The sequence below is a fragment of the Macrotis lagotis genome, chromosome 1 (assembly GCF_037893015.1).
Source record: "Macrotis lagotis isolate mMagLag1 chromosome 1, bilby.v1.9.chrom.fasta, whole genome shotgun sequence".
Taxonomy (NCBI): Eukaryota; Metazoa; Chordata; class Mammalia; order Peramelemorphia; family Peramelidae; genus Macrotis; species Macrotis lagotis.
The window spans coordinates 572878699-572900826 of NC_133658.1; the positions used below are offsets into that span (position 1 = coordinate 572878699).

Consider the following 22128-nt stretch of genomic DNA (forward strand, 5'->3'; position numbering starts at 1 on the left):
GTCTAGCAGGCAGTACTCTATAGTAATAGTCAAACTGCTTAAGATTTCTTTTTAAACATTATTTTTCAGATGTCAATGATTGAAAATCACTTAGGTGGATTGGAAGGAAAGGCCTTAGCAGACATGTTTGACTTCCTTTCCAAAGAGCTCATCCGCCTGCAGGAGGAGAGGAGGATCCATGCTTTTGCCATGCTGGCAGAGAGGGAGCGTCGGATTCGAGAAGCCGAGGAGAGTGGCCGTCGCCAGGTGGAGCAGAGGCGCCAGCGTGAAGAGGATCAGATATTTAAAGAGGCAAGTAAACTGAGGACATCAAGCCAGTGTGAGAGGAGCTGACAAAACAGAGTTCTTACTGATCTAAAGGGAGAGCAATGGGAGAGCAGCTGCTTTGGGAAAAGTGGTTAGTATTCCCTTTAACTCTTTTAATACTGGAAAAAAAAATTTCTTTTTTTCCTTTCATCCCAGTGCTGACTATTTTGTGCCAAATTTGGACCAAAATATATATTTCATTTGGGAGCAATTATAGTTGCAGTTTATGTTAGTTTCTTTCTAAATACCCTATAAGTGAACCTAAAACAACTAAATAATAAGTAAAACTTGCAGAAAATATATATTTTTCAACATAATATGTTCCTATACTGAAAGAGTTAAAATTCATGAGTGATTATCTGAACTTCAGATCTCTTTCATGGATGATGTTACACACACTGTCATGGTATAGGTAAGGAAACCACTTGAATATCATAGTCATGATGCCACTTTCATTTTAATATGTTGAGTCATTTGGGGACATTTATATAGTCTCTCCCTATAAACCACGATTTTCTAAAATCTGAGCTGGTGATTTGAAAACTTTTATCAAATCCATTTTATTTCAAGGGGGCAGACCAGAAATCCAAATTAAAGCTTATCTTTATATCCTCCAACAATTGCTACATTTGACCAAAAGCAGTCAAGAATATCCAGAATTGTCATGGAACAGACAAATATGAACTGCTGAGTAGTTAAAATAAAAAAGAAATCACTAGAGCCAGTAATAGAACAGGTTGTTTGAATATGAACCAGATACAAACAAATGAATGTTTGACATTAAACAAAATTTAAAGAGACTGCATCTTAAAACCTCTCCCAACTCATTTTTTAAAATGAATGTTAAAAGTTATTTTTACATTTATCTACATTTTATCTAGGGAAGAATAGATTACTAAAATAAACTAAAAAAGAAAAAAGAAAAATCCTATCCTAGAGATGGAAAAAATCTCTAGGATTAAAATGTTAATTAGCTTCATTAATGAACAAATTTAAGGTACGTTGACTTAAAGTTAACTTTGAAGAGGCACTGTGATTTGGTAGAAAGAGCACTGGATCTGGAAAAAGAAGACTAGGTTCAAATCCTTCCTTGTCACTTAATCTGTGATTCTGTGAGCAAATATCTTAACCACTCTTGGCCTCTGATCCTTATCAGAAAAATGAGAGTTAGACTAGAAGACCTTAACTGTGAGATCACTGGAAAACAGAAGACAAGGGTTCTCCTATTTCATCAGACTGTGTCATTTATGTACTTTAAATTTTAAGTGTCAACAACTACTATGTGCAAAAGAAACATGAAAATGTTTGTCATCAAATAGGAAAGCAAGATGACCCCTGATCTCATAGAAGTCATTCTCATTGAAAGAGACAACATGGAAGGACCCAGTGGTCCTATGGGTTCAGTATTAGGGTAGATAAACCAGACCCTGGGATCCTCCATCTGATCATCAGGACTCTGTTTTGTGATTACTTGCTGATTGGAGTAATGTTGAATGACTCTTTTTGCCTTGTAGTCAAGGGGTCTGGGCCCACAACCACTGGGAAAGGACCAGGACCAAGGGCCAAAGTAGAGCATGCATGTCATGCTTCCTCCCATGGGGTTGTGGAAGAGGAAGGGTGCATGGAAGCAGCTGGCAACTTGAATCTAGGGTGAAGGCAGATCTAGCCCCCAAAGATTAAGAGAGATAACAATATTTATATTAAAACTTACATTTTACCCATTGCCTACATTCATTTTCCCAGGCAAGAAGGGCATTATTTTCCTGTCTCTCAGCTTGACAGAAGAGAGTCATGTCCATTTGAGTATGAAAGGACTTAAGAAGTCTTCTGTTATCAAGTTAAGGTCCTGTGGGAGATTTGTCTTGATTTGTGACTCCTGCCTCCTGGGCTGAGTGTAGAAAGTACTCTCAGCTGGGAATTCAGACTGTTATTTGCATAACTATCTTCCTAAAATTCATTATATTGAGCTTGGGAAGTAGTTTAGGGGGGGGTCCCTGAATCATATGGAAATAGTTTTGACCTTGGGGACCCCCAGCACCTGAACCACACTTTAAGAACCACTGGCTTATACTAAGCTATTCTAATTCTTTATGGTTATAATTACATAGGCATATATACTTCAACAACACTTTAGCCCATTCTTTTCAATCTCAGCATGACTTTTCAAGATTCAGAGAACCACCACCAGGCTCAAGAGTATGGAACAGATGGTTTTTAGGTAGGAACACTTAATAATCTAGGTTAACTTTCAGGAGTGTAGATCATGGTCTGCCCCTTACTGGGATGCTTGAGTTCCCCTGGATTCTTCAGGGGTGCGGCCGAGCACAAGCTGTAATAGCTCCTCATGTGCTTGAGGCTTTGTGTCTGTTTGCTAAGGACCAGCCTTAGCTAAGTCCAGATAGACTCTTCCCTCACCAGGAGGCTGGCTGCCTAGTGAGCAGCTCTTTGGCCTTGCAACTGATGAGGCAAAGAAAAATACAAAATGGTTTTCATTACATTTCTACTCTCTTTCTTCCTCTTTTGTAATTGTATGGTAAAGTAATGGGAAGAGTACAAGAGGATGCTAAGAATCACACAGTATTTTAGAGAATATCAGTAAGCAATAATTTAGCTTTTGTAAGTTATTTGTACTGATAATTAAGAAATAGATGGAGGAAAAAACACACACACGTGTGTGTGTGTGTGTGTATCATACCCGTATCATACAGAAATTTAACCAGTGTAACCTAGTTGTCATAATAGGAAGACCAACACTGAACCAAAAAGCTAGAAACTTGTCTCACCCAGTAGACTTTTGGTCTCCTTGCCAGGTGAAGAGTTGTGACAGACAAAGGAAATTCCAGTTTAATAACAAACTCACTGGTAAAAATATTATGGAGGATGATGGAGAATTAAGAGTGATAAAACATTGAGAAGCAATGAAGTGAAAAACAAGATGCTTAATCTCTCTTTGCCTCAATCTTATCTGTAAAATGTTATATATGATGTTATTGTTATCCTTGGTATATCTTTGTTATAGAAAGCTTGGTGAGAGACCAGAATAGGCCAGATCATCCCTAGGATTTCCAGAATGTCCTCAAAAGAGGACAACATTTGGATGAAAAGTAGGAAAGGCCTGTAAAAACTGTCCCAAGGGGCACTGCCGCATGTTACAGTTCTGTCGTGCTCCTTGAGGAAGAAGTGAATGTGGCACTGAAGGAAATAAAAATGGAGAAATCAACAAGACTTTCCTTAGTAGAAGTGACACAATTTTGAAAGCACTAAGAAATCCATTCCAGAAGATGTGGGGAAAATCTTCAGCTTTATCATTACCTAAAAAAGAGGTTAATTACTACCCGATACTCGTATGTTTTCTTTTGTGCAGGAGGCACAGAGGTCGTCCTTGATGAGGATGGCAGAAAGGAACAGGCAAATTGTACATTAATGTCTGCCAAGGATGAAAAATGTGTTTGATTCAGTAGAGAAAAGCATTTCCTGAAGGCTCTGATCCCTTGTACTGTGCTTAGGCCAAAATCACAAGATACCTACAAAGGGGTAACTGAGGTAACTGTCCAGTGATCCCCTGATTATTAACCAAGGCATAGCATTTGGAGCTGTACTCTCTCCTAGGCATTCACTGCTGGCTTGACTGATGGCTCCAGAAGGAAAATGAGACTGATGACTTTGTGCAGCTCTGCCTCACCTAAATCTAATTCATGTTTAAGTCAATCCATGATGTCATTGGTGCCCTTTGAAACAAAGGATGAACCACAACAAGGATGCAGCGTTCAAATTGAAGAAGGAGGGACTCTCGAGATGATTAGTTCCTCTGTATGCTCCTATTTAAAGATGATGCACTGATTTCATGCCTAAATAAGATAATCATTAAAAGTCTGGTCTAACATCCATGCAGAAAGTGTGGATGGATCCAAGTGGATGAAGAATATACCTTTTTTTTTCAGACTAGGATTACCCAAAGGGGCAGTGGAATGATTCATGGTTGGTATAAGCACAAATTTTCATGAATTTATGTAGATGAAATGATATGAAGAATGTTAAAAGAGGAATGTTAATTAAGAGAAAAATTGGGGCTCATCATCTAGGTGGATAATTTTGTTTAATGAACCAATTATTAATAGCAACTAAATACAATAATAGCCTAACCATTTGCTATTTTGCTATTCCTACAGTGTCTGGAAAAAAAAAGCAGATGATAATAATAATATCTAACTCCTGAGGAGTTGTGTCAAATGAGACAATGTTACCAAGTGCTTTGCAAATCTTAAAGCCTTGTGTAAATGCTAGCTGTCATTATTATTAAACAGATAAGGTGGGCTGTTTTTTTATCAGTACTCAACCATTTGTATCACTTGATAATAATGTGTTAGTATCAAATGAAACAAATTCAATTCAAATATTTATTAAAGAAGAGTCTCTGAGGAACTGTGTCATACTCCTGAATCAGGAGTATCGCAGTAATTAATGGAGTGAAGATGGAACAGGTAATGGAAAGAGCAGTAGAGAAAGCCCAAGACTGGGAGTCACAGTTTTTGAGTTCAACCCCAGAGGAGCACAATTTGGAACTATGCCCAAAGGACTAGAAACCTGTGCCTATATATCCTTTGACTTTTTGTTTGCTACTAGGTCTACCTCTCAAAGAGATCAAAGAAAAGGGGAAAGGCATTATAGGTACAATAGTACTTAAAGTAGTATATTTTGTGGTGTTAGAGAATTGGAAATTGAGGGAGGATATCCCTTAATCAGGAAATGTATGGACAAGTTGTGGTATATGACTGTCATGGAATACAGTTGTGCTATGAGAAATGAGGGTGGAGATAGTTTCAGAAAAACCTGTAAAGTAAAGTGAATAGAACATTGTACACATTAACAGCAATATTGCAATGGTAATCAGCTATGAAAGACTTAGCAGCTGCCATCAAAACAACCATCCTGAACAATTCCAAGTAAATCATGATGAAAAAGGCTACTACCCCCTCCAAAGGGAGAACTGATGGACTGAGTACAGATCAAAACATACTGTTTTTCACTTCCTTTTTTTTTTTTGCTTTTTTATGATGTGTGGATAATATAGAAATGTTTTCTATGAGTTCACATGTATAATGGGTTTCATATTCCTTTTCAATAAATGGAAGATGGACTGGGGAGAGAATTTGGAGAATTTGGAACTGAAAAATTAAGAATTAATGTTAAATTTTTTTAAAAAGATATTTAGTTTCGAATTTCAGTTTTGCTAGTTGGTGACTTGGTGACCTCTTAACCTCTTTGGTACTCAGCTTGTTGCTTAGTAAAATATGGGATGGATTTGGTGATTTCTAAAAGATAAGGATTAGCTCTAAATTCTCAATATCACTGTAGGTAAATTCAAGATAATTTCAGGAGAGAAGGGAACACTAAAAATTGGATCTGATCAGAAAAGGCTTCCTACTAGAGATGCAGCCAAAACTGAGCCTTGAATGAACTTAGGGACAAGAAGAATTGGAGATGAATGCCCCATGGCCCAGCAATAGCTTATGCAAAAAAAGGTGTGAGCCTGGAGATGGAATTTGGAATTCAAGGAACAGCTAGCAGGACAAATCTGTGTGAAGGGAGGTAATAAAAAGTAAGACTGAAAATGTAGTTGAGTTTTTTAAATACAATTCTGGCGAATCTCTTTTATCCTAGAAGCATTTGGAGCCATTGAAGTGTTTTGAGCATGAGAGTGACATTATTAGACCTATAGTTTCAGGACATTAATTGATGCTTCACAGTTCATAAAAGCATGGATACAGTCTCTTGACTGTTATAATGGAAGTATCAGGATAGCTTGCATGATGTGTGTGGGAAATTTGGGGTGGTTAGATGGAGAGGCAGGAACTGAATAGAAAGGAATTGGCAAATAAGGGGTTTGAGAAATAAGTTAGGTGGGATCTAGGATGAATGATCAGTAAAGAGAGATGAGAGGATACTAGAAATGTTTCTGGATCAAAAAGCCCCCCCAAAATCCTAATATACAATAGAAGAATGAGATTATAACACTTAACCCCAGAAATCCTATCGCTGATTATATCATAAAATATCATTAAAAGATGAAGAAAAGACTTTCATACAAAAATATTCCTAGATTTTATACAACAGGAAAAAAATCAATTTACATGTCTGTAGGTAGGGAATGGTTGTATAATAGAATATTTTGATTTAAAAAAACAACAAATATGTAATATGTACCAAGAAATGCAGTAGTTTGTATAAAAATGATGCATAGTGAGACTCTATGAAATAAGAATAAAATGCACACTGACTAAAATTACATTAAAAAAAGAAAGCCGCAGATTTATATAAGAACATGGGAAGATATAGAAGTCAAAACGAATTGATTTTTTAAAAAATTTTAAACAAATTTGATATTAAAGGGAAACTATTTAAAAAACAATGCAAAACCATTTAAAGTTTAGCATTTTGTTTGGAGAGTTACTCAATATTTGGTTTAATTTTTTAAAAAAGCATTTATTATGAGTTCTTAATTTAACATGTACGTATTAAGCCTAATACTGAGGTAGATACATCTTAAACTCCCCCTCCATCACTTAACTGGTGTAACTAAATAGGCTATTTTATTTTTGGTACAGGTGATTAAAATTCACCAGAGTACTGTTACCTCCTATCTGGAAGACATCATATTAAATACTGAGGAAAGCACAGCAGAAGAACAAGCTCGGGAAGAAATTCAGAAGATGGCTAAGGAAATCAATGACATTGCTTATGAAATGGAAAATCGGTATGTATTCACAGAACAGAATGCCAGGAGTGTTAGGGACTGTTGTGTATGGGAGCACTGTAAATGATCTTCACCTGGTGTCCTTGAGCACCAGAGCCTTATCTTACTAAGTGCCACAGGAGTGGGAGTGGATTAGAGACTGGGAGAGGATATTTAAGCACTGGTATTTGGGTCAATAAACAGAGACTTTGTCCTCCTTGTCCTCCTTGTCCTCCTTGTCCTCCTTGTCCTCCTTGTCCTCCTTGTCCTCCTTGTCCTCCTTGTCCTCCTTGTCCTCCTTGTCCTCCTTGTCCTCCTTGTCCTCCTTGTCCTCCTTGTCCTCCTTGTCCTCCTTGTCCTCCTTGTCCTCCTTCATTCACCTGGGGAAGATCAAGGGAGTCCAGATAGGGACTCAACACAGGAGGAACAGGGGAACTTTGGGCAGAAAGACATTGCCATTTTTCTACCCTTTTTCTGTGTAGAAGCAAATGTAGCCCTTTCCTTTCTCTGTGTTGTTTCTTATGTGCAAGGAATGTACCTAAGCAAATAGGCACTCTTAAAATAGTGAATCTTTTAGAACTGCTAAACCTTCCATATTTCTGTATTGATTGTGTATTAATCTGCTATGTAATCCTATCTAAACTAATGTCTCCAAGTTCTCACCAGGCTCTCCTAGTTGTATGTCATAAATCTCTTAAGGCTACCTTGAGTTAAAAAAGTCCCTCAGTCCCAGTCAAGCTGATGTCCTTAGTTAAGATGCTTAACTTTAATTTAAGAGTAATGGTTTATCTACAACTCTGCATTGCTCAAACACAGCAAAGGAATACAACCTTAGGTCATGCATTGAAACCACTCCTTGGTACCTCCCTGACCTCTTCCTCCAAGGGCTTTTTGAAGAAGTCACCTTCCCTTCTCCTTTGTGGAGCAACTTTTCTTAAGGATTCTCTCAACCTCCATAGGAAATCTTAGCTGGACAACTCTTGGTATAGCTTATTTCCTTATGGTAACCTTTGTAATCGAGTTTCTTTTTACATTCCTGAGCCAGAGAGCTCTGTGATTTCTCACTTAAAAGAACCACAACTGTCTCCTCACCACCAGCAGACCCCTGGACCTGGCTCCATGTTCATCGTCATCCTGAAGTAGTTTTCAGTTAACTAAGTCCTCACTATGCAGCACTAGCTAACCTCAGGTTTTAAAAAGCCTTCATCCTTAGACACTTATGTATTTTGCTTTCTTTTTCTATTTCAAATCATGAATGAGACTCAGTGACTGAATTTCAGATAGCACTAGAAGGTTGTTCAAAAGTTTTAGACTTTTGTGGCATATTGATACAAACAGAAGCAAACTGCAAAAGATCCTGTAGTTGCCTCATTCCCCCTCTGGATTGTATATTTCAGAGCTCTCTCAGTGGAGACCCATTCACATCCAGGTTTTCATCCACAGGAGAGTCTTAGTGTAAGAAGGTAACTACACTACAATAGCAAACATTTTATTCCACTTGATGTTGTTTATCATTTAGTCGAACTCAACTTCAATCAGAAGAGATTGTTGCAGAGCTGGTTTACAGTTTCCTGATTCCAGAAGTGCACAAAACATTTGTGAACGAGAAAGGTAAGATGGTAGAAATGCCTCATTTCCATTCTTATTCTAAAAATTATATTCTCTTTTGTTAAAAAAACAGAAATGGACATTAGGGCAGACCGTATATCTAGGCTAACTGCTTTTAGTTACTCAGATTCTATAACAGCAAATCTAATAATAATAATAACAACAATGATAATAGCTAAGATTTTTACATACACTTGCTATCTATGCTAAGTATTTTACAATTGTTGTCTCATTTGATCCTCACCACAATCCTGGGAGGGAGGCACTGTTATAATGCTCACTTTACAAATAAGGAAACAGGTTGAATGACTTGCCTCAGGCCATAGACAGCTACTAAGTGTTTGGGGGCTGAATTTGAACTCGGGTCTTCTTGATATCAGATCTGATATTCTGTCCCCTAAAACATTTTACTGCCTCTTTCTCTTTTAGATGTCCCATCCCCAAGTTACTACGTACAATTTCAAAACCCCACCAAATTTTACCAAGAATGTCTTAGCGCACATGATAATGGACTCAACCACAGTCACGTAGAAATGACTGTGCCGAAGGCATAGCAGGAAGAACACAGGTCCAGACCTCTAGCATTTGTCTTATAAAAATACCTACATATTTCCTAGGATGGAATGTAAGCTCCTTGAAGGAAAGGACTCTTTGGACCACTTTGTCTTTGTATCCCTAGTACCTGGCATAGGGCCTAACTTCTCTCTGAGTGAGTGTAAATAGCAAGAGGGTCTTCCCCACCCAGATTGATTTTTTTTTTAACTAGGTAAAAGAGGCCATTCTTTGCCTCCTATCTTACCTAGCTTTAATCACTGCATGAGCATTACTTCAGTCAAATTTGAGACCTGGGAATGACCTTAAAGTCTCCCCATGCTTTAGGGGCCATCTCGTTATCCTGATCTATTCTTGCCACTGGATACTGGATGAGAGAATGAGGCTGGTGACTTTGCACACTCCTCCCTCACTAAAATCCTCATAACTCACAAGTCATGACATCTTCTTAATGTTGGGTCCTCTTAAGAACAAAGGACACTTATCAGACAATAACAAAACATAATAACTGCTTACTGATTCAACTGATTTACAGGGTTTAAAAAACATTTTCAAAGCTATCTTCAGATATCTTTTGAATGTTATTGCAGAATAAATTTTCATAGTAAAAATACTTCTTTCCTTTTGTTCTAGTAAAAAATTTACAAAAGAAGCACATTCTTGCAGCTCATCAGATCATCTATGAAAATGCTGAAAAAGTCACCCAGCAGGGTTCAACTGAGACAACCCAGCCCCCTAAGCAGAGGCCGGAATCAGAGATTGACAAGATGTTTGCCCGATTTATGGCCAAAAAAGAGAAGAAGTCTGATTGAGGTGAGTTTGACTTTCTATGAGTTGCTTTTTCTACACATGTCATGGAGCCTTGAGATAACCTGTGGAATAAAAAGAGCCAGCCACAAATAATTGCGTCCTTCTTTTCAATGAAGGCAAAAAAGAGTTCTTCTTGAGGGTTCTCTGAATCCTTCAAGAAGCTTTGGGGGCCAGGTCATCAGCCCTGGACGGGACCCAGAGCTCTACTGCCCAGAGAAAGATGGGCTATTAACCAGCTCAGAGTTCACACCTGATTGAGAATGACTACTTTCAAATTATCCTGAATTCTCCCTTTTGCTAGAGATAAAAAAATAAAATGACTCATTAGCAAGGCTTGGGATCTAGTACCAGGAAAGGATCAGGAAGAACAGACTGAACAGAAAGTCAGTTGTGGAATTCTAGCTCTTTAAAGGATAGAGGAGTGTCCTATGTGAGGAACAGCAGGAAAACTCACATGGCTCAACCATAGCATGCATCAGAGGGAATAATGTATGATAAGGTGGAAAGGTTGGTTGGATCCAGGTTGAAGGAGAGTTTAAAATCCAAAACAGGAATTTATGTTTTAATCCAGAACAGGGTTTTCTAACACCAAGGGTCTGTGAACTTGTTTTTGTTTGTTCTTAATCTTTTTGGTGGCTGTATTTCAGTATAAATGGTTGAATTGATCATCCTGGCTATTTTACTTTATGGATTTAGATAAAGAATTCTGAGGAAGGGCCATCTCTAGGTTTTACCAGTCCGCCAGAGGGGTCCCTGACGCAACAAAGACCTAGTGGATAAGGAGATTTAAGAGGCTATTGTGACCAGCTCACCTGTGCTATAGGACTTTCAATTTGGCAGCTGGGTACAAAGATATATTAGAGAGGGGAAAGTTTTTAAGACTGGGAGAGTAATTGGGAGGCTCTCTTAATAATACTGAGAGCAAGTATGTATGCTTCTCTTGAAGGTTTGCAGAGTGCTGTGTATGTGCTCTCATAGTGGGCATTATTATTTTCCCCATTTTGTAGAGGAGGAAACTGATGTTGAGAGAGGTCAAAGTGACAGCTCATGTGTCTGAGGAAGAATTTGAACCTTTTTACCACTCCATTGCCTCTAGAGGTGATGAGAGTGAACTCAGGTGGTAACTCAGTGAGCAGAGAAAAGAAAACAGTAGAGAAATTCATGGGAATAGAATCAACTAGAGATGATATCAACTGGTTTTCTATATTGACTAAGGGAAATAGAGTAAGAGATAACCAATATTATGAGCCTGGCTCTCTAGAAGGGTGAAGGATGTTGAATTTCTCAATTAGAAATAGAAAAGTTAGGAAGAGGGAGAGATAAGGGATTTTGCTTTGGACAAGAATGAGCATGAGATCCTGAGACATCCAGTTTGAAATGTCTACTGGGTACCTGGTGACTGGAATTGGAGTAAAGGAGAACACCTTAAGACTAGAATCTGAGGGGCAGCTAGGTGGCACAGTGGATAAAGCACCGGCCCTGGAGTAAGGAGTACCTGGGTTCAAATCCAGTCTCAGACACTTACTTAATAATTACTTAGCCGTGTGGCCTTGGGCAAGCCACTTAACCCCATTTGCCTTGCAAAAACCTAAAAAAAAAAAAAAAAAAAAAAAGACTAGAATCTGGTCAGACACAGAGAGCTACAGGATTAACCACATTTGAATACACTAAGCAGAATTTGGAGGTTGGGACCACAGGACTTAGGTCTCACTGAGTCTGGTTGTTGAATTCTTTAGTTTGTCCACTCAACAAATGCTTTGGTTCGCTAACTTCTAAGGCAAATATGAAGGCAGTCATGGAGGTCCAGGAGTGAGATTAGTCTAGTAGGCTAATGTGGCCTCACAGAGGGGACTCACAGTGTGCAAAGAACAAGGTCAAATTAAAGGGCAGAATTAATATACACAACACAATGTCTCAGTTGATGTTTGTCCTTCATTCTCCAAGAGGACCATGACATCAGGGACAAGCAAGTGAATTAGATTTTTAGTTTATAAATACTATATTATGTTTTATAAACTATGTAAGAAATTAACCTAGTGTAGTAGACTGGGATTCAGGAAAGACCTGGGTTCAAATCCCACTCTCTTGTTGGTTGTGTCATCCTGATTAAGTCATCCAACTCATCAATATGTATTAAGTTCTTTGCAGATCTTATAATACTAGATAAAGGGGAGCTATTAATTTATTTAACCAACCTCTCAGCCTCATTGACCTCATTTGTGAAATGCTTTTTTGGAGTTTCCTCACAGGGCTATTGGGAAAGTAAAATGAGGTAACATCCATCAGTTGCCTTTCAAACCTCACAGTACTACATAAATATCAATTATTCTTAAATTGTTTCATATGGTAACCTCACCATTACCTAACAAATTATGTAAGCATGATTAATTTAACTCCTATTTTGTTCCAGTCAGTATTAATACCAATGTACATTTAGTCAGTCTATTCATCCATATTAGTATATATATTTTATATCTTATATTAAGGGACAATTAGATATGGTTAGATATATAATTTTTCTTATATTTCTTATATAAGCTTTTAAATTAAAAGTTATCAGCTCCCCTGCTTGTTTTAAAGTTCACTTGCTTAACCACAAGAAACTAACTTGAAGATCTCTACCTTATTCCCTACTAAGTAAATGACTAAGGATGCTAGAGATGACCTAATGACATAGAAAGTCCTCCAGCTTATTTTTGTCCCTCTGCCCTTCAGCATCCCTCTCTATTGCCCAGTATGAGGAAACAGCCACGTGCACTTGGCCAACAAATAAACCTGTCTACCAACCCTCTTCCACCCTTCTGTAGGGTCAAGGTGTAGCTCCCTCAACCAATAAAATTCTGTATTTTACTCAGTGTCATCTCTGTATCATCTTATCAAACACTGTAAAATCAAGACCCTAGAGAGAGGGACATCCCAGACCACAAGAAAGATATGAATTCTTGTTCATTAAAGAAGGTCAGATCCTTTTAATAAATGGTTATTGACTTAGAACTCTGCCTCAGTGACTTTTCTTGCAGATTGGATATTTTTGGTTCCATATGATCCCTCTGACCAAGTACCAGCTGCATCATGTAGGACTAAGGCTTACTGTTTTAAAAGGATTTAGAAGCAGCATTGAGTTATCAACTTGAATGTTATAGGGTGAGCAGGGCTTAATCATGTGAATGTTGTGAGGGACTTCCATTTAATGTCAAATATTCAATACAACCAACATTTTTGAGGGTTGACACCTCTAATAATGAAATAAATCCTATAAGTGTTATCCAGAAGACCTAAAGAGCTATTTACTTAAAAGGTTTTTATGATAGTATTATTTATAATTGTAGAAAACCAGAATCAACCTAAATGTCCATTAACAGGGGAATGGTTTAATAAATCATGGTATCCTGAAACCTGGAAGGACGTTTTGAAAAAAACAAAAATCAGAAGCATGAAGAGCAGAGTGCTGTCTATGCTAGCTTCAACCATATAGGAGGGAAAATAAAGGAAAGGTAATAAACAAAGAAACCTGATGGAGAATTGAAGCATTAGTTTTGGAGTCAGTAGACAAAGATTAAACCTCTGAACTCACCTCCATATGTTTCTGGGGTTCCCTTCATGTACCATCTGTAAAATGAGGAGACAGGACTAGAGGGCTACAATTTGTGACCTATCTATAGAATGTCCTTAGAACTAGGAGAAATGGAAAGTTTTATGACATTTTTATGCACTGATATTCATGTAAATATAGTTACAAAGCAAATTTAATTGGTTATATTGATATTTAATAAGATTTTGTTTGAAATTTATCAGTGTTAAAAATAAAAATATAAATAAAACCATAATTCATGAATTTGTTGGATTTTTGTTTCATGCTGTCTTTTTATAACAATTTCTCATGATCTTTACTTCTTTTCAAAGCAAAAATTTCTCTTATTTGATTCAGTTCACCTCAAGACTCGGCTGTCCTAAGCTGAAGCCACTGAATATAGCTTAGGCTCTTCTCTTGTAGAGACTGCAGAGACTGAGAAGGGTGGAGCTAGGAAACAAGGGACCAACACCCCTCACCCTCATTACATCCTGCAGTGACTTCCAAGCCATCCCTAAATTATAAGAATCAATGGCTAGGTGGCCGTGTGGATCCACCTGGACTGGAAGACCTGAGGTCAAGTCCAACCTCTAGCACTCTGTAGCTAGGTGACCCTGAGCAACTGAACCTCTTGTCTGCCTCAGGTTCTTCATCTGGAAAATGGGGATAATAATAGAACCCATCTCCTAGGATTGTTGGGAGAATAAAGTGAGATAATATTTGCAAAATGCTTTGTAAACATTAAAGTACTGGGTAAATGCTAGCTACTGGTCATAGTAGTATTAGTTTTGTGGCTGCTGAGGTGACTGGGGTGGGGAGATTTGAGAGATGGCTGTGGTTGGCTTTGAGAGATGAAATTTAATTCATGGGTTGCTTCAAAAGTTCACAGGTTACTAGGAAAAAGTTCACAAGTTAGGTTTTTTTTAAATAAGGTAAAGAAAGTGAGTTGTTTTGTTTTTTTTTTTTTATAAGAAAACAGTGGAGTTAAGACAGCTCCAAGCCAGGCTGGGGAGAATAGCAAGGACAGATAAAGAGAAAAGAGAAACTAGGGAAGTCACATGGAGAAGACTTTCCTGTAGTAAACAGGTCAGCCTGTTGCCTGGCCAAGTCATGTGGAAAAAGAGTAAAAGTGATTGGGGGGAGGGGGGCCAAGACCCACTTTAAATACAGTTCTGTGGTGGGGGAAACAAGGGTGGCATCTAAGAAGTGGTTAATAACACCTGGTGTGAGGAGGTGTCTACTGCACCTGCCCCAAGGATATGTGACTAAGGTCATATGAGCAGCTATTGTTAAGTCTTGAGAGGCTTAGGATTTGTAAGGCTACATAAGGGAGTGTCTGTTGTCAGGTTTGCTACTAGATGGGGTTTACAGAATGGAGAACACTAACAGTACAGAAAAATTACAAGATCTGTTTTCAGTCTTTGTTATCTCTGTGTCCAAAGTTCCTTGCTTCAATGTGACTTGGACCAGCCACTTCTTTCTGCCTCAGTTTCTTATCTGGGAAATAGGGGACTCAATAACCTGACAATCCTATGATCAGGAGCAATAACTCAATCAGAGAGTTGCACTTATAAAGAACTAACAAATTATGTTGAAAATTATTGGGGTCCTGTTAGGATTATAGTAAGTAAGTAAGTAGCTCCAGAATATTTTGTGACTCTGTTCACTGAAAGAGCTGCCCCACTAGGTGGTTCACCATTCTTCAGACTTGTGTCCAAACAGCTGGTTATTGCTTAGGCAAACTGTAATATCTTGCAATTTCTTGCCCCTTACCCATTTTCTTGACACCTTTCCAGTTCCTTCATCAAGTCCACATCTGAATTTATCCAAATATTTGTCTATAACATTACCTCACTATTCATGAAAATACATACCCTTTCCTTCTGGTAAGACAGACATTACCTTTCTCCAGAAAAAAAAAAAAATCTTTTTGAAGACAGCAGCTGAATTTAAGAATCTGCTACTTGCAGACAAAGACACCTGAGGTAGAAGCCTCTGAGGTCATGGGATAATATGGAAAAGCTCTAGCAAACAGGTAGGAAAATCTAATTATATATAGCTGCTTCCTTCTTATCCAGAAGATGCTCCACAAAATGCAGAGTTCAGGATGGTCCTCCCAAGTGTCTGTACCCATGAGATGATTCTCAAGAGATCATTGGTGACCTGTGAGAGTAGTTTCAATAGAGCAATGATGGATGGACTCCAGATTTCAGAATCCCAGAAGTGAATCAGTGGTGGCTAGAAGAGACTGGGCAGGTGACACATCTATTCAAAGGTTTGGCAAGAGAAGGAAGAAAAGAAATGAGATTAGCAGAGTCGGGTGATTAACATATTTAGTTCTATTTGGAAAAACTGTCAAGAAGAAAGCACATTAGGAGCATATTCATAATATTTTTTGCTCCACAGATATATGCAGATCCTGTGAGTGTCCCAAAACACAAAAAAAATAAGTATTAAAAAATAAATTTAATTTGTGATAATTTCATAATTCTCTCACTGGGTTTAGTAAACGTATACATTCTTCTGAGCTGCCTTTTTAAAAACAAAATAAAGATTTATCAGTTGTCTAAGAAAAGTTGTTTTTGCTCATAAGCTATCTAGAAAAATAGAATATGATGGACACCTATTATTATTGTGCTATTTTATCCTTTCAGTGTTCTTTGATAAATTTGCTCATTTAATCCTCAAAATGGGAATGGGGGGAGGAGATATATTAGTCATGAAACAATCTTTTTATATATGAGAGGATACTAATTTTTCTACCACTTAAAAGGATTTGTGGTAGAAAAGGACTTGTGGTAGAAAGACTGTGTACATGGATGAGCTACTGGTCTTAGAGGCAGAGTTCTGCCTCTTGATAAATACCAGCAGTATACCCAAGGACAAGTGCCTTAGGTTTTCCGTGCTTCAAGAGCAGGAAGACTAAAAAATTAGCCTTAATCTTCTAGGATGCAGAGTTCCCATGTGGGAGTTAGTCACACCATTTAAATTATGGGTCCAGATTCTTCTCATCCCTAAAAAAACTTGAGTTTTAAAGGGAAGAACTATAAAGTAGGTTCTTCAGCCTATCAATTAGGAAGTTTAAAATTGAGAGGCAACAGGTATTTCAATTTATCCACTCTGGATAGGGTATTAGCATTTCAGGAGGAGGAAAGGAGGGGTGGGAATCAGATGCTATTGCTTTTTATATAAGTTTGTGAAGATATTTTAAGTGATTGAGGTGCACAGTGGAAGCTTCAAACTTGAAAGGCCAGGCCCCACCTTGGCTAGAGATGTCCTTGGATATACACAAACTCTTCCCAGGATTGGTTCTGCCCAGTGATAAATTAACCATCAAGGTGAGACTATCCTACTTACCTTTCACCCCACACTATCACAGATCTCACTATCAATGTCAAGCATTCAAGCACATGAAAAGAAGTCTCGACAAATAATTGGGAGATACTGGGGTGGCTAGGTGGTGTAGTGGATAAAGCACAGTTTTGGAGCCAGGAGTACCTGGATTCAAATGGGGTCTCAGACACTAATTACCTAACTGTGTGGCCTTGGGCAAGCCACTTAACCTCATTTGCCTTGCAAAAACCTAAAAAAAAAAAAAAATAGAGATACTGCACTCCCAAAATGAAGACCTTTGGTTTTCTCCTAGGTACATTACCTACAGCTTGAGTAGTTGCCACTATGAATGGGTTTGGGCAAAACAGATGTAATAGTAGTTAATCTTAATTTTGATACATCTTAATATATCTACCTATTTTTCTTGGAAAATATATGTATATTTAATTACAATAGCGCAAAAACTGGTTATTTTTATTTTCCAGCAATGAATTTTTCAGAGGATCCATTAAAAGAAATCACCTATGGAGCAACTAGATGAGCAGTGGATAGAGAGAGCACCAGTCCCGGAGTCAGGAGGACCTGAGGTCAAATCTGGCCTCAGACAATAATTGCCTAGCTGTGTGACCTTTTAACCCCATTGCCTTACATAAATAAATGAATAAATAAATAAATAGAAATCACCTACCTCAGAGTTTATTTTTAAAACTGTTTTCTAATGTATTATTCATTTTAACATTCTTTTCTCTTTTATATTTTGAGTTTCAAATTCTCTCCCTCACATACCTTCCCTATATTCACTGACAAGGTAAGCAATATGATATCTATTATCAATCATATAAAACATTGGCATATTAACTATATTTTTTAAAAAGCAAGAAAACTAGAGTGCATTTTGCATTAAGAGTTAATCATTTCTGTCTCTGGAGGTGGATAGCATTTTTTTCAATCATGAGTCCTTTGGAATTGTCTTGATCATTCTATTGAATAGAGGAGGCAAGTCTTTCACAATATCCTCATTAAAATGTTGCAGTTACTATACATAATGATCTCCTGGTTCTCACTTCATTTTGCATCAGTTCATATAAGTCTTGCCATGTTTTGCTATTTTTTCTGAAACTGTTCCCCCCCCCCCTTATTTCCCATAGCACAATAGTAATCCATCACATCACATGCCACAATTTGGCAGCCATTCTCCAATTGAGGAGTATCCCCTCAATTTCCAATTCTTTGCCACTACCAAAAGAGTTGCTATTTTTTTTGCATAGGTTCTTTTTATTTGATTTCTTTGGAATATAGACCTATTAATGGTATTGTTGGATCAAAAGATATGAATAGTTTTATATCTCTCTGAGCCTAGATCCAGAGTGGTTCACTGTTCTTCCAGCAGTTCAATAATATATACCTATTTTTCCCCATCCTCTCCAGCAATTTATCAATTCTGGTAGGTATGAGGTGGTACCTCAGTGTTGTTTTAATTTTCTCTAATTGTAATTTAGAGCATTTTTTATGACTGGATAACTTTTTCTTCTAATGGAAACTGTTTATATCCCTTATCATTTATCAATTGGGAAGGGCTCTCAGTTTTATGTTTGACTCTGTTCTATACTCAGAGTATAATTGAAAAAAATGAGACCTTTATCAGAGAAACTTGCTGTAAAAATTTGTGATGTTATTTTCCCCCTTATTTTACCTCTTCCCTTCCCTTCCCTCTTTTCCCAATGTGTCCCTCTTTCTCACCCCATATTTGTTTTGGAGATTATTTCCACATATTGACTCACACTCAAATTCTCTGTCTAAAAGATAAGCAGATTGGAATGTTAACAAATAGCATAAATAAGTCTGGAAAGTAAAATTAATTTGTATATCAGGAAAAAGATTATGAGACCAAAAAAAAAAAAAAACACTGGCCCTGGAGTCAGGAGGACCTGAGTTCAAATGTAGCCTCAGACACTTAATAATTGCCTAGCTATGTGACCTTGGCCAAGTCACCCCCCATTGCCCCTTAAATAAATTCTAAAAAAAAGGATTATTAGACAAGATAAAAGCATAACAGGTGACAATTAGATTTGTAGTTCAGAGGACCTAAGTTTCCATCATGGCTCTTTGATTTATTTATAATACTTTAATAATTAATATTCATGCTAAACATCTCCCTTTCCCTCTTACTAATTCTGTGATCTTAGGTAGACATACTAGGCCTCATTTCCTCATTGATAAAATTGGTTTTGTACTTCATGACTTCTAGCTCTAAATTTTGACCCAGAGAGGAGACACAAGTCTTCATCTCCTTCATTTTTTAGATGAGAAAACTAAGGCCCAAGGTCACAGAATTAGAGTTATTGTTGCTGTTCAGTTATTTTTCAGATGTTTCCAACTCTTCATGATGTTTTCTGGGCAGAAAGACTGGAGTGGTTTGCCATTTCCTTCACTTCATTTTCAGATGAGGAAATGAGGCAAACAGGATTAAGTGACTTGTGCACTTGTAAATTCTTGTCTGAGATTGAATCTGAACTTATAGAGATGTCTTCCTGACTTCAGGACCAGTGCTGTATCCCTGAAGCACTTAGTTGCCCTAAATGGAGGTCGCAGAGATGCAATTTGAGTTTATCATTGAATTCTAAACCCAATCTTCTCATACTACATTGCTTTTTTCTTAAACCAGTGTTGGATCCCCTGCCCAGGGGTCTCTGCTTCCTAGGAGCAAAAAAGAAAAAACTCCAACCCTGAATGGCAAACCCAAGCCTAGGGGAGATACACAAGCCCACCCCGGGAAAGGTCTGGCTACTTTACCTAAACCTCCTGCCTGTAATTCAAGTTCTAGTCACTTTGGCTTACTTGCTCACTCCGATGCTTTTGCAATTCACTTCTTACTTTCACCTCTTAAATTCCTTAATACTTTTCAAGGTGCAGATCAGATGCCACTCCTGATGGGAATCCTTTTCTGATCCCCTTAGCAGTTGATGTTCTCTCCCTTCTCAAAACATGAGGTATTTATGAGGTCCCCCCCCCAGTAGAATGTAAGATCCCATAGAGACTTTTTCATTTTGTGTTTGAATCCCCAGTACCTACCATAGTCCTTATTCGATTGAATTGAATTCAAATTTGGGTAAACTCAGGATAAAGACAAAAATAAAGACAGGATCTGTGAATTATTTCTTTAAATCAACTATTTTATAGACTCATTTCTTCCCTCCTCCCATCTCTGCTGTAAATAATTCACTATTTTTCACAATTAAGATAAGACTGGGGACCTGTGGGATAGAAGAGATTTGAGATGACTAGAAATCTGCATGGCAGAGATGACCCTTGGACTCTTGGCAAGCCAACAGAGTTCATGCCCTTTTTTTTTCCTGGAAATAGTTGGGGCCTTGTTGCTCTGGAATGAAACCTTAGACTTTTTTTCATTACAGAGATTGTAGACAATTTAGGATAATAGCAGCCCCTACCTTGTAGGTTGTCTTGTGGATCAGATAATATTTGTCAAATCCATTAGCATAGTTCCTTACACTAAATAAATGCTTATTCCTTTCCTTTTCCCACTAAGAGTATAAAGCCAATCAATCGGGGCAGGATGGAAATGGGGGAAGTGTGCAAGCCTCAGGTATTTAGAGCTTATTTGCCCCTATGGGGAAATGTATTTCTTCCTTTGTAGTGAATCTTACCAGAAAATCCTCTGTTGGCAATAAATCCTTAAGATCTTTAAGATAGGCTCATCCTACTGGTGCTAAGGAGGAAAATATAATAAGACTGAAGTTCCTGTGTGGAGTTAGCACAACCCCACACTGTTTTCTTGGTCTCTGAGGTTTCTTTTTCTGGGGTGAAGATGCAGGGGGCAGGAGGGGAGGGGATTGGCCAGGGTGGCATCTAATGACCTGCCCCCTCCCTCATGGTTTTGGAATGAAAACATCAGTTTCAGTGAAGAGGATGATTAACGAGAGCAAATACGGTAACCCATCCATTTACTTGGTAAAAAGTCACTGGACTTGGGACCCAGGAGTGCCAGACCCAAGACTGCTACACAATGAAGCAAGGTAGGGGACTGAACACCAAGTGTGAACAGGATTGGCTCTCATGTTGGAGAATGACCTGGGAATAAGTCCAAAGGAGAAAGTGTTGCCTTTTTTTTTTCCTGAGAGGGGCTGGAAGCTTCTGGGAGAGGAGATCAGCCAAAGACTAGGATAACTTTATTTTAGTAGCACTTCCACAGCTATTCCCTTGTAGTTTTCTTCAGCCCTTTTAGCCCCGAAGAGAGAAGTGGGACTATCACAGGTGTCAACACACAGGTAGGATTTCTTTTTTCCTCTTTTCCTGGGACTCCCAAAGTGTTGTCGTCTCATCCCACTATGAAGAAATGGTCTTGAGAGAAGAAATATCTCTTTCTATATATTTTCAAGGCTAGGAAGCCATACTGCTCAACTTCATTTTACACATCAACAGTTCTTGACATAAGAGAATAATAACTTAGGTTTTTATTTCAAGATTAAGATACTTATAAGGAAGGGACTATAATGCTAAAAGTACCCAGGTGTCCTAACTAGTCATCACTTTTACTGGAGGGTCCAGGAAATGGTCACAAAGCAGTCAGCATGGTTCCACGGAAAGAGTACTGGAACCGAAGTCAGAACACCTGGGTCAAATCCTGTCTTTTCCATCATGTGTGACTTAATCTCTTTTACTCTCCAAAATCTGTGATTCTATTAGAACTGTTGTCCTCCCCCTTCACTCTCTCCCTTCCCACACAGTCTCTTCTCATAAACAATTTCCTTGTTGCAATCAGGTAAGGGTATCTTTTAGAACCCAAAGTAGCAATGTGACTGACTCTACACCCTTGCCTCCTTTATTGCCAAGGTATTCCCCCATAGCAAGAACCATGTAGAAAGGGAGAATAAGGAAGGAACAAAGAAAAGGGTGGTATACTGGGTAGAGTACTGGGCCTAGAGTCAGAAAGACTCAAGTTCAAACTCAACCTCAGATACTAACTGTGACCTTGGGCAAATCACTTAATCTTTGTCTGCCTCAATTTCCTTAACTGTAAAATGTAGGCCATAATAGCACCCCCCCACAGGGTTTCTGAGAGATAATTTTTGTAAAATGGTCTGGTATATGGTAGGCATGTTCTCTTCCATTCCTACTACCTTTGCCTCAGTTTCCTTATTTGCAATATAAGACAATGGATTCAAAGACCTCTAAAGCTCTATATCTATAGACTAAA

At 38.1% G+C, this 22128-nt stretch overlaps 2 protein-coding genes across 3 annotated transcripts in view; both read left to right on the forward strand.

The window, feature by feature from the left end:
- Nucleotides 1-17591, forward strand: part of CFAP91 (cilia and flagella associated protein 91) — a 118815-nt gene extending 101224 nt beyond the window's left edge. The window contains exons 14-18 of one of the 2 annotated variants that reach the window (XM_074214587.1): nt 70-291; nt 6912-7060; nt 8559-8650; nt 9833-10012; nt 17399-17591. In XM_074214587.1, coding sequence (XP_074070688.1) covers nt 70-291; nt 6912-7060; nt 8559-8650; nt 9833-10011 — 642 coding nt within the window. In that variant the 3' untranslated portion in view covers nt 10012; nt 17399-17591. Of the gene's footprint in view, nt 1-69; nt 292-6911; nt 7061-8558; nt 8651-9832; nt 10013-13371; nt 13747-17398 lie in introns of those variants that run through there. The other variant, XM_074214588.1, reaches the window with a different exon arrangement.
- A 3366-nt stretch (nt 17592-20957) lies between these two features.
- Nucleotides 20958-22128, forward strand: part of NR1I2 (nuclear receptor subfamily 1 group I member 2) — a 45953-nt gene continuing 44782 nt past the window's right edge. The window contains exon 1 of the mRNA XM_074214589.1: nt 20958-21199. The gene's annotated coding sequence lies outside the window, so the exon portion shown is untranslated. The remainder of the gene's footprint in view (nt 21200-22128) is intronic.